Raw genomic sequence first — 15441 nt, 5'->3', positions numbered from 1 at the left:
GACTCTGTCTCAAAAAAACAAAAAAAAAAGCCCGGCTTCATCTCTCCTTTCTTGTCACTACATGTTTCACCCAGTCACCTGGCAGTTGTACTCAGAGTCAAGGACTAGTGCTTCCGCACCTGAGAAGAACCACCTCGGGCTCCCCTTGGAGGCTACCTATCGGAAGAGTGCTTTGCCTAAGGAGGCCTCAAACTTCAGCCTCCTGACTCGCAATCCCAGTCAGGAGTCAAGCTCTGGAAGTGGACAAGTGCCCTTGGAAGATGCTGTCTCCCTGTCGGAGCCTGTGACCAGTGGACTGGCATACTCGCCCTCCCTGCTCAGCTCAGTCCATCAGCGTGTGCTGCCACTGCTGCTAAGTCAATCGGCTCGGGGTGGACAGCTGTCAGAGATGAATCAGGGACAAGCAAAAGAGCTTAATGAAATTTTATTTTGAAAATATGGCAAGAGTCTAAGGCACTTCAAACATTTAAATACATAGAGGACCAAAGGAAATGTGACATGGTATAAAGGAATCCATAAATACAAAGAGAACTATACCATGTTTCTCTAGAGGCAAATACAAGAGCCAATTCCTCTAACACAATCCAACCTTTATCATTAGAGTTGTGCAATTAATAAAAATGATAATGTTACATGTAGTTCTTCATATCTTTAGTATGGACTATAAAAGTTGAAAATACTGTGTCAATTTCATATAGATACTCTTTATAAAAAGTCATATATTACATCTACCTAGATAAAACCAAATGAGAATATTCTTTTGTAAGTTTTATACTTTGAGAGTTTTGTCTACCCCAGGCCCAAGTTACCGATGATCAAAGTCATCTCAACTTCCTTATTTTAAAATAAGAAAAAAATCAAAACTATGCTGAAATGAGATTCATGGAAGAGCTTCCTAATAGTTCCACATTTGAGGAAAAATTTTAAAACATCTCAATGAGAACCTGACACTTCTTTGTGGGAGTGAACAGAAGGTGCCCCTTCAGATCAGGTCAGAATTTCCTATGACTGTACAAAACGGAGCAGAGACTCAACAGCAACAGAGACTGGGTTAAAGCGTGCCCTACACAGAGAGAAGATGGCCAGAAAGGAGGCGCGCGTGCCCAGGCTGGCAATCTCCTGCACTATGAAAGCTTCAGCCTTTACCCCTGGGCTTGATGCTTCCGTTTGCTGGTGAGCTCAGGCACAATACATATACATTCAGTATCTGTCACCCCAACAGGAACAATTAGCAGCTTAATGGTGGCATGTAAATGAGGGCTATTTGCATACAATCAATCAAATGAACCTCGGTGGGTGGGGCCAGGAGACGTCTTCCTTCCAAGCCTAGGGGTGCCCTAGAGACCAGGAAAGGAAAAAAACTGGGGGTTAATAAGTGACCTCAGGCAGATGTGTACCCTGTGACATAGGATCTTGGCCCACCACAGCCAACAACCAGCTGTGAGCCCGAGCCAGGAGAGCTGTGAGAAGAGGGAACAGGTGTCCACAGCTCCAAGGCCAGCTGGGCTCAGCAGTGCTATGTCCGGCTGTCCTGGGAAGTCACCTTCCCACTCAGAGTGAACTGTGGACTACAGGCTGCCTGCCATCTGCTTCAGGAACAATGCCAGAACCATGGTGAAATAACCCCATGGGCTCGGAGGGTGCTATCTGGATAATTCTGCACAGAATCAAAACCTCTACGGGAAGCTGTGAGAGCATCTGTCTTACATGGACCAGCAGGGCCCAGCCTCTGCTAAAACAGTTCTCCTGCCCTTTAGGGGCAGAGGCAGAAAGGAAGAACTCTTAAGCTCCAGACTAAAACTTCCATTTTCTGAATCAACATAAAATCTGTCTCATGTCAGTTCCTGGAGGAAGGGGGTCCACCAGTCTGGTGGATTTCAGCCTATTTACAAATGCCAAATGCACAACACTGACCGGAGACTGGGCTTTTGCAAAGTTGACATGGGCGTACAGAAGAACAGCGATGTCCTTGTGTCCTGCTTCCAGGGCGATCGAGAGCGCAGTGCTGCCATCCTTAAGATAAGACGGAAAGAATAAGCCATGTTGGGTTTCTCAAACCTCCAGGCAACCAAAAGGTAGCAGAACAAAACACCCTCCAGTAATTGGCAAGGTTCCCCAAATATCCCTCCTTGTTCCGTCCTCTGGGAAACTTTCAGGACCTGTAAGTTTGAAGGCCTGAGGATGTGAAGATGAAGGAGGCAAGCCTCCACCCTCCAGAGGTCCTAGTTAAGAGAATTATCTTATCCAAGCATTCTGCCCACCAGGAGGGGGAAGCAGAAGATGGGGACAGAAAGCTTTTTTTTTCTTATAATTATGAATGACCAGGCAAGCAGCAGTAGTGTGTGTTTAGAGACTCTGCAATTTCCCAAAGATCTTTTACCTTTCCTTTTTTTTTTTGAGACGGAGTCTGGCTCTGTTGCCCAGGCTGGAGTGCAGTGGCCGGATCTCAGCTCACTGCAAGCCCCGCCTCCCGGGTTCACGCCATTCTCCTGCCTCAGCCTCCCGAGTAGCTGGGAGTACAGGCGCCCGCCACCTCGCCCGCCTAATTTTTTTTGTATTTTAGTAGAGACGGGGTTTCACCGTGTTAGCCAGGATGGTCTCGATCTCCTGACCTCGTGATCCGCCCGTCTCAGCCTCCCAAAGTGCTGGGATTACAGGCTTGAGCCACCGCGCCCGGCCTACCTTTCCTCTTAGAGAGGGCACTGTGATCCTAAAACCCTAACCACCTCTGTTTAAGGCTCCAAGGAACATCTGTGTGTAAGCACACAATCCCAGTGGGTTACATAGATACGTATTCTGGAAATAAGAGGGGAAACACTACATATGGGGGAAAAAAGCTTCACTTAACTGCTTGATTTCCATTAAATTTCAGCAATTATAGATGGATATACAGGAGTATCAAGGGAAAGAACATAACTTGTTTTCTGTCTAGTCTTTGTTTTTTGAGACAGGGTCTGCCTCCCAGGCTGCAGTGCAGCGGGACGATCACACATCACTGTAGTCTTGACCTCCAGGGCTCGAGTAATTCTCCCACCTCAACCTCCAAGGTAGCTGGGACTACAGGTGTGTACCACCACACCTGGATAATTTTTTTTTGTAGAGATGGGAGTCTCACTATGTTGCCCAGGCTGGTCTCGAACTCCTGGGCTAGAGCAATCCTCCTGTCTCAGCCTCCCAAAGTGCTGGAATTACAGGAGTGACCCACTGTGCCCAGCCTATCTAGTCTTGAAATAAGGATTTCCCTCTGGTCAGCAGCAGCAGGACGAGACGACACAGTTCTCCTTTGGTTTAATCTTAGGATCCTTCCCTCACACGCTTTGAATTTTGAAAGAGAATAGAAGTAAAATCAAACAACAACCACAGCACAGCTAACAAATTCTTCTGGAAGAAACAAGTCAGAAGCTCTCCCTCCCACAGGGGAAGAAGGGAATCTGGTACAGCTGTAGCTCCTGTGTGCTCTCTGTGGAGGTAGCTGAGTGTGAAGCTAGTCAGTCCCTCATACCAGTGAAAAGCTCAGCTGGTTTGTTCTCCCTACTGGCTTGGGCCCAGAAGGGTCTGACCTACAAAGGATATTTTCCTAACTTTTTGGTGTTTTGAGCTGAAGAAGCTCTGATCCAAACCTGTGATCCGTAGAGAGAAACTTTCACAAACAGAACCAAGCCAGCCCGACCTCTATGACCTTTAAACCATCTCACTGCCTACACACCAGTTCCCACGCCTTCTACCTATCGCCACGCCTCTCCTTTGGCCTGGAGACACCCAGAAGTTTCCCGGTCAAGGAGTTAGATGGAAATGTGGACAGCCTGGGAACTGGGAGAAGAGAGCCGAGTGGTGTTGATGGGACAGACTGAGAAGAAATGGGAAAATGCTTCAAGAAGTCAAGCTAGTCTGCAGGCTCTGGGGTATGCTGTGTCATAAGCTACTCACTTTGATGGGTCACAGTGCCTTCACTTTGGGTGGGAAAGGTTCACTGTAGTAGGAACTGGTTTTAGTCACTGTGTAACCCCAGCCTCTAATGATTAATAATCCAGATTTCCAAGTGGACCTGTCAGAAGTCACCTACAGTGAATTTGATTCTGCAGTGCAAAGCCATTGATTCCCCTTTAGTAGGTACCTCTTGGACATGCCCGTTAAGTCACTTTTTCATGTCATGAATTATGGGGTAGGACCTATTCTGGTTTGGGCACTAGTTTATGAGAGTGTTAGTTTGCACACACTAAGTGTAGCCAAGCTTGGCTGTGAAGGGAGGCGCCTGGATGGCAACACAAATCCAAGAGGAGAATAAAGGAGGATTTGGTCTCCCCTGGCCAAACAGCACTCCCAGAGCTCCCGCCCAGAGTCCCCCAGACCCCTGGCCAGGAGGCCCAGTGGAGACGGCTTACGTTGTCCTCCAGGTGACCATTGCAGCCGGGCTGGGCCAGCAGCAGCTTGACGATCTCCACATGCCCATGCTCACTGGCACACATGAGGGCCGTGGAGCCCTCGTCATCCTGGATGTTGACGTCAGCCCCACAGGCCAGCAGGCCCTTCACCATGTCTATCCGTCCGTGACTGACCGCCAGCATGAGGGCCGTCTGTCCCGCCTGTAGGAAGAGATCACAGGGGACTTCAGAAGTACATACTGAGCTGGCAGTGGTGGCTCCTGGTGGGGCTGTGCTAGGGAAAGGGGGAAAACAGTGTGGTGACAGAAGGGAAAGAACTGGCCATGGAACTACTTGGGGTGGGTGGTGGCAAGCAGGGAGAAACCAGCTTCCCATGAGCTATGAGCTAAGGAAGGGCATAAAGTAAGGAGCCAATTTCCCTTTAGCGTGGAGGATGTCTCGGTACAGTGAGGGGCTGGAAGTCCAGGTGGTTAAAGTCAAACTGTGGGTGGTGGGTCACGCCTGTAACCCTAGCACTTTGGGAGGCCGAGGCGGGCAGATTGCCTGAGCTCAGGAGTTCAAGAGCAGCCTGGGCAACACTGAAATCCCGTCTCTACTTTAAAAAAGAAAAAAAACCAAGTGTGGTGGCACATGCCTGTTAGTCCCAGCTACTCGGGAGGCTAAGGCAGGAGAATCGCTTGAACCCAGGAGGTGGAGGTTGCTGTGAACCAAGATCATGCCACTGCACTCCAGCCTGGGCGACAGAGCGAGACTGTCTCTTTAAAAAAAAAAAAAAGTCAAGCTGTGAACACATCTGGACCTGGGACATCGCCTGCGACGAAGACACTGCAACACAGAGACAGGAAGCAACAGTCACCAAGTATCTGATGGGGATGCCCAGTCATTTATATGTAAGGGAACTAACAGCATTTCCATGCAAACTATGCAAGCGGAGGAAAGGCAAGGCAAAGGAGGGAGAAGTTTCCAGTGTGAAACTTAAGCCCATATTTCCCTGGTGTGTTGGCTCAGCAAGGAGCACCAGGCAGTGCATGGACTCAGGGCAGGCCTGCGAACAAGTGCACGTGGTGGGAGTGTGGCAACTATGCCTGCTCTGCGAGAGTGGCCACCACAGTCCTGTCTGCTGGTCAGGGGTGCATTCCTGAGCACGGGAACCAAGCGCGCTAACCTGACTAGCTTTGGCGTTCACATCCCCGCAGCCAAAGAGTTCTTCCACAACCCGCATGTCCTTCTCTGCTTCCACAGCGGCGAGGGCAGCCAGCATGATGGGGGTGTAGCCTGCCTTGTTCTGGTGATCGACGTTACACACATCTGCAAAAAAAAAGTCTCTTAGGAAGCAGACCCTTCTAACAGCAGCTGCTTACAGAGCCACTGAAGGGATGGTGTTTACAGGAGCCCAGTGAAATGGCACCAGGTGGCTGGAGACCAAGAGTGACTTAGAATGAAATGTAAGAGATGTTTTCATGCTAAACCAAAAACTTTTTTCACGAGACCTGAAGCAACAGAAGCAACGGTAAGCTTCTACAGCATATCTTGTTTGCAACTGGTAGCAGAAATGCAATGGCTTGGAAGTCTGGGTGGTGGTTCTAATGGCTGCTCTTGAGAATAAATGATCATATGGAATCTAAGCACTTAGCTGTGTTTGGAAAGTGAAGCAGGTAGTGAGCTACTCATCAAAGAAGTGTTTGTAAAAGCTTATGTATGGAACGTTGGACAGAGTGGTACCTACTTATCCAAACACCATTCATTCTGAGACTCTGAATTTACTACTCTAGCCTGTCAGGGGTCCTGAGAAGCAGAATTCCAATCATGTAACACCCAGCTCTAGAATTTATGGTCTGAGAGCAAATGCAGTTAAGTCCCCTTAATAGACTCGATGAACCAGACCTTTTCTATTCCTGTAATTCTTAAGGAGTCTTCAGGGATTAAATTATCCTTCGGGCATTTAAAAGTTCCTTCAGCGCCTTCTCTGAAATGACCGGAATGGTGAGTGTTAGAAAGCAGCTTTTATGTGGGACCAAATATGAAGTGAAAATGTTTAGAATGTTTCTATCATAAAGGAAAATAAAAGGTACCATGAACAACAACTCCATGCTAAGGACATGTTTTTAAAAGTGGGTGTTTTTATGCAGAAAATAAAAGGCCCTGTGGTGGAGAAGCGGGTGAGTTCGTGTGCGCTTCGGGGCTCCTCAGCCTCTCAGACTTTGCTCTGCATAGATGCTGAAGTATCCTAGATCTGCACCTTATGGAGCCAGAATCTCAGTCTAGAAGGATGAGCAGTAATACTTCATTAAGAAAAGTGATTAACCCAAACCATCCAACAATGGCATTAAAATTATTTAATTTGCCAAGATGTTTTATCTACTTCTAAGAATACTAAGCTGTTCCTGTCAGGAGTGATAGTGAAATCTTGTTTTCAGCTTCCCTGGATATTATCTACTTCTGTTTAAACAGTTTAATCACTCCAGCTGACCGTATCACCAGCTCTGTTTATAGTCTGGAAAGCCTGAAGAGGAGCGGCTTGAAATTCCTTCCTGTAAGATGGAAGCAGTTATATCCTAACATGGCTCCAAAAACAGGGAACAAACACTTATAAAAGGAGGATAAATCTGCTTGGGTTTCTTCTCTGCATCAATTCCAAGTTCCCAAAACAGAGCAGAAGAGATTGGACAGTGGATGAAGAAAAAATTTTGGAAGAATATGCAATAAAACTGTCCAATTTAAGTCAGGTTCACATTGTATCCTCATTAATCAGACTGAGGTTCTGTGGATTCTCTGTGACACACTGGAAGTAAAAATACGTACTACAAAAATTGAAAGATTTGGGGACTATGTGACACAGGGTTGCTCCATTTGAACAAGAAGTTGAAAGCTCAGAGTTTCCTGAGGGGACCACCTGTGTATGTGCCCCTCCCTCACTTCATGTCTAAGACGTCCACTGGCTCTATTCTGGGATGACAAGTTTCTATTATTCTATTATGGTTGAGAGACAAGAATCATATGCCCTTTGCTCTATGCTGTTTCCCCAATAGAATATTTTGGTGTGAATGGTGATCATTTGACCATCTGTTATGGTGGCTTTGCTTAGTCCCCATCTTGACTAACCACACACTTCTGCAAGGACAGCAGTCATGGAGTAAGGACAAATCAAGTGGTCCACAAGCACCAAGGCTGTGACTCTGGGCCTGTAAGCAGTACTCTGCCTCCTGAGTGCAAACCGGCCAAGCCTGCATGATTCAGCTCAGGAGGGAACGTGAGTCATGCTGCTTACCAGGGATACACCTCTCACTTGAATGCAGCTGAACTGCAGTAGCAAGAAGATTCTCAAAACCTCCTTTCAAAACAGATCTGGAATCTGTGTCACCCAGTTTTGTTTAAACTTCAACCTTCTCGACTCAAGAAAACTCTTGCTGTGTCATGTGGAAAAGCAATAAAAAGGATTTTAGCATGGTCAGAGAATTCGGGAGCAGCTCAACCAGGTTCTCTGAGATGAGTCACAACCCAAGTGCTGTTAGAGAAGAGATGGGGTAGAGGGGCAGCCCACATACCGGCATCCAACAGCAGCTTCACAATCTCGAAGTTGGAGTGGGACACGCTGTAATGGAGGGCTGTGTTGCCGTTGCCATCTGCCAAGTTGATGACATAGCGGAGGACATCTGGGGAGATGGCCTCAAAAGCAGCTATGTAGTCCCCCACCATGGCTGGAATGGCTGACTTCTGACTGGACACGCGGAACCACTCGTGCTGGAGGGTGTTCAGACAGAACCTCTGCCAAAACACAGTGTGGTCATTAGTTCTATTTATAGACTTTTTGAGACCTAGTTGAAAGCGCAAGTAACCTGTCCTTTTATAGTCAAAGTATATATGCAGTTAGAATCTGCTCTCAAAACCCAACAGTGCTAAGGGAAGCTTCAAACACCAAACTGGGACATTCCTCCTGATTTTAAACCACACGTAGATTAGATCTCATGTTTATAAAGGAGACCAGACAGCACCGTGCAGAAGCAGAGGCTCTGGAGCCAGACCACCGAGTTTCAAATGCAGGCTCTGCTACCTAAAACCTTTATGACCCTAGGGAAGTTATTCTGCTTCCGTTTCCTCATCTGAAAAATTGGGATAATACCATTCTTTCATAGTTTTTGTGATGAGAATAAACACTAAGGCTTGACTCAATTTATTAAGCTATTAATATATGTAATCATACTGGCCTTGAAAACAATTTTCATAGCAATTAGGAAGAAATTAACTAGCCTACACTGAATTATGCTGCTTCCTTCCTATCCAAACTCACTTCCTTCAACTCCTCAGCACAGCACTAGATTGGGAGACTGTAAGGGTATAGCCAACCCAATTCCCACCCCAATCCCAAATACAACTGTTCAACCATGGAAAGGGAAAATAAAAAGGAAGCCCATCTGGAACTAATTTCATTTTCTCATCAGCTCCACTCTGACTTTCTTAAGCTGTGGACACATGAAGAAGGCACTTGCTTTGTGGATGATCAACTCAAACCTGGGTCACATGAAGCTCAAATGGAGACTGAGCATAGTCAGTGCTGGTGATGAGGATGACTACAATGTCTTTTCAATGGACCTTCCTTCATATGAGTTTAATATTCATTTCTGCTGTGCTTACTCTTTAAAAGTTTAAAAACATATCAAAGAAAGACAGCCTATGTCAAAAGCATCAGAACTTAAGAAGTCCTCTTTCTGCAGAATAGGTAGAGTTGGGATTATACAGCTTCCATCTCTTTATCATCCTGCTACTGATTATTTAGTTTTAACCTTTTCAATCACATTTTGGGTCACTTGAAAAGTATCCTTTTTTCCCTGTATTTTATGTAATCAGATTCCTATTTCTTTGGAGTTGTCACACTGAAAGAAGGGAAATTATGTCTTTTGGTCATCCTAACTCTATTACTGCTAAATAACTGGTATCCTGATATGATTATCTAGCCCTGGCACTGTGTTCACTCGTCCACTACTTTTCACAACACAACACTTTCACACCAAACGAAAATCCAATTAACAAAAAAATGTACCCATCACAGAGGGTGTGGATGATACTATGCTTGGCAATTTGTAGGATGCAGGAAAACAAAATCCTTCCCAATGGCCATGTAACGTATTTTGACAGCAGGGAAAGAAAAGTATATTATGGCTATAAAATTTGGGGTTGTAAAGCACCACGTTTTAAGATTAGGTTAAACCTGATGGGAAATATTGACACTGCAGTGAGATTTTATGGTTTTACTAGTGACCAACATATAGCCAGGTATTTTCGTGAATACAAATCCAAGAATTTCAATATGTAGTTCTAGGTTTCCCCTTGACTAGGATTTTTTTTTTGAGAGGGTGTTGCTCTGTCTCCCAGGCTGGAGTGCAGTGGCATGATCATGGATCACTGCAGCCTCAACTTCCTGGGCCTCCAGCTATCTTCTTACCTCAGCCTCCCAAGTAGCTAGGACCACAGGTACATGCCTGGCTAACTTCTGTATTTTTGGTAGAGACAGGGTTTTGCCATGTTTCCCAGGCTGGTCTCAAACTGAACTCCTGGGCTCAAGAGATCCACTGCCTTGGCCTCCCAAAGTGCTGGGATTACAGGTGTGAGCCACTGTGCCTGGCCTTGACCAGGAATTTTATTTAGTACAGCTGGCCCTCTGTATCCACAGGTTCCATTTCCATAGATTGAACCACTGGCAGAGTGAACATATTTGAAAAATATGCAATACAAAACAATACAGTATAACAACTATTTATATAGCATTTACATTGTATTAAGTTTTTGAGGCCTGGTGCGGTGGCTCACGCCAGTAATCCCAGCACTTTGGGAGGCCGAGATGGAAGGATCACAAGGTCAGGAGATTGAGACCATCCTGACTAACACAGTGAAACCCCATCTCTACTAAAAATACAAAAAATTAGCTGGGCGTTGTGACACGTGCCTGTAGTCCCAGCTACTTGGGAGGCTGAGGCAGGAGAATGGCCTGAACCCGGGAGGCAGAGCTCGCAGTGAGCTGAGACCGTGCCACTGCACTCCGGCCTGGGCGACACTGTCAGCATTTCACCATGTTAGCTAGGCTAGTCTGGAACTCCAGACCTCAAGTGATCCACCCGCATCGGCCTCCCAAAGTTTTGGGATTATAGGCATGAGCCACTGCGCCTGGCCTTGTATTAGGTGTTATATAGAAATGATTTAAAATATATGGCAGAATTTCAAGTATATGTGTAGTTTATATGCAAATACTACACCATTTTACATAAGTGACTTGAGCATCTGTGCATTTTGGTATCCTTAGGGGATCCTACATTTTCTCAATGCACTGAAGACAGCTGTCAACCAGTGGGTTAGTCTGGCCTATGAAAGAATGTGCACATAACTTCAACACATGAGAATGTGTCATTCTTGGCCTTGGTGTCAGATTAACCATTGCCATAGAAACACTTATGTGTCCTATGTTGTACCATTCATGATCACTAAGGCAACCACAAACTCTGCTGTTTGCTCTGAATCTCTTAGACTGTGAGAAGATGACAAGTACAGTTATTTTTATGTTGAAAAATAGTGGCCACCTGCATTCCACATCAGAGCATAGCATACAGTTTCATAACTGAAAGGAATGCTGACCTCAGCCCAGATAGCATATGTTTTTAAAAGAAACCTAACAAAAAAAAAAATTCTTGGATGCTGCTCCCTGGATCTTAATGTTCTATAAATAGAAATGAAATATGTAGAAAGATGACTGACTGCAATTAGCGCTCCTTTCTGTCTGCAAGTGTATGCCTCACAGATGCCTCCACCCCCAAAAAAAGTACAGGGTGGGTAAAGGATGTCCGAAGTTGGGCCTCAAGGAAACACTGGCAGTGTGATCCTGGGAGCGAGACATGATGTTCACCCAGCCCACTCATGCTGCGAACAGTTCAGGAGAAAAGCACGCAAGCAACAACTCGGGCAGCCTACAGTTGGCCTTGACAATGAGCCCACTTGTGCACCTTGTACACACGGGGGACGGTGTTTGCAGGTCAGACTCACCATATCTTTGCTGGTCAAAGCTTTGGGGTCATTTATATTATTTTTCAGTAAGTTGCATGCAGACAACATCTTTTCACTTAATTCATACCTGAAAAGGAAAAAAAGAACTTATGATTGGGCACAAGAGGAAAATCATTTTTATTTCAACCCAAATATATATATAAATTTTTTTTGAGACAGGGTCTTGTTTTGTCACCCAGGCTGGAGTGCAGTGGCATGATCTTGGCTCACTGCAACCACGGCCTCCTGGATTCAAGCAATCCTCCTGCCTCAGTCTCCCTAGTAGCTGGGACTACAGGTATGTACCACCAGGCCCGGCTAATTTTTGTATTTTTAGTAGAGACGGGGTTTCATTATGTTGGCCAGGCTGGTCTTGAACTCCTGACTTCAGGTGATGCACCCACCTCGGCCTCACAAAGTGCTGGGATTACAGGTGTGGGACAGACACTATGTCCAGCTTCAACTTTTAAAAATGTATTTTTAAAAGGCAAGCGGCCCCAAGCCAGCCTAAGCGGGTCATTATGGCACAAGGTGCTTGGATAGAGGCAGCACAGGCATCCTTAGGTGTCCAAGGGTCATGTGCACTGTGCAGAGCCAATACCTCCAGCCAGAGATTGAGGCCTTGTTTGGGAGGGTGACTTTCGGTGTCACCAATATGGCCTTTATGACACTCTGGAGTAACATTTAGAGATTTTTTTTTGCCATTTTTAAGTTTTGTTTTTTTGTTTTTTTTGAGACAAGGTCTCACTCTGTTGCCCAGCCTGCTCACTGCAGTTTTGTTGTCCCAGGCTCAAGCAATCTTCCTACCTCAGCCTCCCAAGTAACTGGGAATACACGTGTGTGCCACCACACTCGGCTTTGTATTATTTGTAGAGACAGGGTTTCACCATGTTGCCCAGGCTGCTCTCAAACTCTTGGGCTCAAGTTATCTGCTTGTCTGCCTCAGCCTCCCAGAGTATTGGGATTATGGGTGTGAGCCACTGTGTCCAACCTGTTCTAAGTTTTTAAAAATATTTTTAATCTTAAGGGGGTTGAAGGGAGACCCACATTACTTTTTTTCTGAGACAGGGTCTTGCTCTGTCACCCAGACTGGAGTGTACTGGCATGATCATGGCTCACTGCAGCCTCAACCTCCAGGGTTCAAGTGATCTTCCCACCTTATCCTCCTGAGTAGCTGGCATATGACACCATGTCCAGGTAATTGATTTTTTTTTTATAGGGATGAAGTCTATGTTGTCCAGGCTAGTCTCGAACTCCTGTGCTCAAGCGATCCTCTTGCCTTGACTTTCCACAAATTACCGTATATCCATTGTGCTGACCAGTAAACCACACATCCAAACCCACACTTGGTGACTCAAGTGTTTAACCCATATAAAAAATGACATATGGTATATAAATTACATCTCAAAGCTGTTAAAGAGCCATGTGAAACACTTGGAAATATAAACTAAAAACACTTACCTTGTGTTAATGCAGTTAAACTTTCATTTGCCAAATTAAATAGAGGTTAAGTTTTCTGAAATGTTCTATTTATACTTCACATAGTGAAAAACCATACTGAGGTTTCCATCTTTTCTATTCTCTATTTTAGGAGCATCAAATCCTTATCAATGGTCTTGAAAGCTTACATTTTTAGGCACGTGTTTCAGCCAACCAGTGTTTTTCAGATACTATTTATGATATACCCAAATCCATTCTCGTGGTATTCCTGATCACTCAATGTATAACAAAATACAAACACGTGATACTGCATCATCTTTACAGTAAATGTGATCTTTGGCTGAAGCCTCATCCACACAATGATCCTGTAATAATGATACTGACATCCGCATCAACACAAATAGCTAAAGATAAAATCTGAAGTCTTAAAGTATGCTGGCCACCAAAAAAAAAAAAAGTCTTTAAGGTAAGGTGTTCAAACAATGGAAGTTTTAGTGGATTGTGGTTCCATATATTAAATTACGTAGCAGAGCTGAGGTTTCAGAAAACAAGGGTGATTAGGTATCAGGCCATTCTCTTTTCTACCATAAGAGATTTAAGAGTTGCCATAATCTGCACTTGTATATATTAGTATCTCAAGATGTGTGTACCTCTGAGGAACAGATAAAAGCAAACACATTTAATTACAAAAACTCTGAACTGGCCAACTCGATTGCCAAAGTACATTAAATGTGGGAGGGGCAAGGGAGGGAAGGGGAATGTACCACACCTCTCTCTGATTTCCACCTTCTCAGGTTCACATTCTTGAACCTGCATTTCATCTTCCACCCTGGCAGACTTGAAACCTTCAATATTAACTGCATGGTGCCCTTCTGCCATTCCCCGAGTGTCTTCATCCTCCTCCTCTTCCTCTTCTTCAAGAGGATACTCAATGACATCACACTCGTCATCTGACTCGGAAGAAGAGCTTTCATCTGAGCTGGAATCATCACTTGAAGTTGTTTCATACCTAGGTGGCAATTGGGATTTCAGGAGATGCAAGCTGTGCCCACAAAGCCCCAGTGATAGAAATTTCTATGAAGGGATTTGCTAATTGACTCCAGAAATTCCACTAGTGATTTTAGATCCTGCACTTAGAAGTTCAAAGTAAGGTCTATTTAAATGCCTGGTGGTTTTGAATGGATTCTAACTTAAATTGGTAATCAGTATCATATAACCAATTGGTATCATGTAACACTTGTTAAAGAAAATAACGGCATCTCGGGCTTAGTATAAATCAAGAGAAAACATTTTATGGAAAACAGATTGGTAGTTGCCAAGTTTTTGTCCCCCCCCCACCTCATTCATTTCTTCCTATTTCATACTATTAATCCTCCTAGTATCAAGGTGAATAGATTACATAGGCAATCAATAGTTCTGCTGGTGTTTGCCCTCCAAAATCTCCTGGTCGTATCACTGAATAAAACTTTTAAGATTTGGAAAACAGGCACCATAAGGTTAAACCCTGATGGTACACTTTGCTATAAACATTATCTTAACTAACTTTGTATTCTTTCTTACGGAGGCCATGTATCAATTCATTGATTTGATTCAATTGTAGGATGACAAAGAGGCTTAACTATATACGTGGGGCAATGGAAAGAGAAGAAACAAACAATAACCATTCTATTTAGAAAGCAAACTGGTGATATGGCTATCAATTGTGAAAGGCCCTACGATTTGGGTGGTAAACATGGAGAGCTAAGCAAAAGAACCCATTTTGAAGGAATAGATGACTATTGTTGGCTCAGAGAGTGATGCTCTCAGTCTTTTTCTGCTCAACTGTGAGTTCTCATACAGGTTAAGTACAAGTTGTCCAACACAGTGCAGGAACCTGCTGCATTCGTTGAAGACTATTTCTTTCAGCTCAGAGGTGAGGAGATGTAAACTGCTCGGCTTCATCAGGTATCCTTAAGACAGTGACAAATCCTTAAAAGACAGCAAGAGGAGGAAAGAAAAGAAGCCCAAATGCACCTTTCTGCCTTTCTGAGGGGGGACTCTTCCATCACCGCGCTGTGGCCGTTTCCCCGACTAGGCACCTTGAAATGTGACTTAGATAGGCAGGAGGCAAAGGAGACCGACAGCATTAGCCTTTAGAACCACCATCTTTCCTTACCCTCCATTAATGCCAACAAACTGAAGATTCTTTTTCGCGCCATTTGAATCTTTGTTACCATCTTTCTTCTTCATGATGGACTTCAGTGTACTTTCATTGTTTGTACATGCTGTGAAAAAGTCAAGGTAATAAAAATGAAAACTCATACCCATACATGTTAAATGAATAATCTTTTTTCCTGTACAATTTTTTTCTTACACATGTAAATGTAGATCTTGGCATGTGTATGTGAGAAGTTTCCACAAAATTCAATGGGAAAGTGTGGGCATGCAAAGAAAATAATTCAGAGTTCCATTAATAACATTCTTCACATGGGAAAAAAATCAATTAGTACTTCCAGACATAACAAAGTGGTGACAATTGACATTTGTATCCGGCTTTAGTGCTTATAAAGTGATGTCGTGTCTCATTTGGGCCTCAAGGACCATTTAGGCA

General features: G+C 44.6%; 1 protein-coding gene across 20 annotated transcripts in view; it reads right to left on the bottom strand.

Moving 5' to 3' along the window:
- Positions 1-408: 408 nt before the first annotated feature.
- KANK1 (KN motif and ankyrin repeat domains 1) overlaps positions 409-15441 on the bottom strand; it is a 238363-nt gene continuing 223330 nt past the window's right edge. For 15 of the 20 annotated variants that reach the window (XM_031654160.1, XM_003911762.4, XM_031654159.1 and 12 more), the window contains 8 exons: positions 15007-15115; positions 13621-13860; positions 11412-11499; positions 7928-8147; positions 5548-5690; positions 4383-4583; positions 1915-2013; positions 409-1337 (listed from right to left, as the gene is read on the bottom strand). In XM_031654160.1, coding sequence (XP_031510020.1) covers positions 1275-1337; positions 1915-2013; positions 4383-4583; positions 5548-5690; positions 7928-8147; positions 11412-11499; positions 13621-13860; positions 15007-15115 — 1163 coding nt within the window. In that variant the 3' untranslated portion in view covers positions 409-1274. The remainder of the gene's footprint in view (positions 1338-1914; positions 2014-4382; positions 4584-5547; positions 5691-7927; positions 8148-11411; positions 11500-13620; positions 13861-15006; positions 15116-15441) is intronic. The other 5 variants (XM_031654164.1, XM_031654163.1, XM_031654172.1 and 2 more) reach the window with 1 other exon arrangement.

Source organism: Papio anubis, chromosome 13 (genome assembly GCF_008728515.1).
Source record: "Papio anubis isolate 15944 chromosome 13, Panubis1.0, whole genome shotgun sequence".
NCBI lineage: Eukaryota > Metazoa > Chordata > Mammalia > Primates > Cercopithecidae > Papio > Papio anubis.
This window is presented reverse-complemented; position numbering and strand designations above follow the sequence as displayed.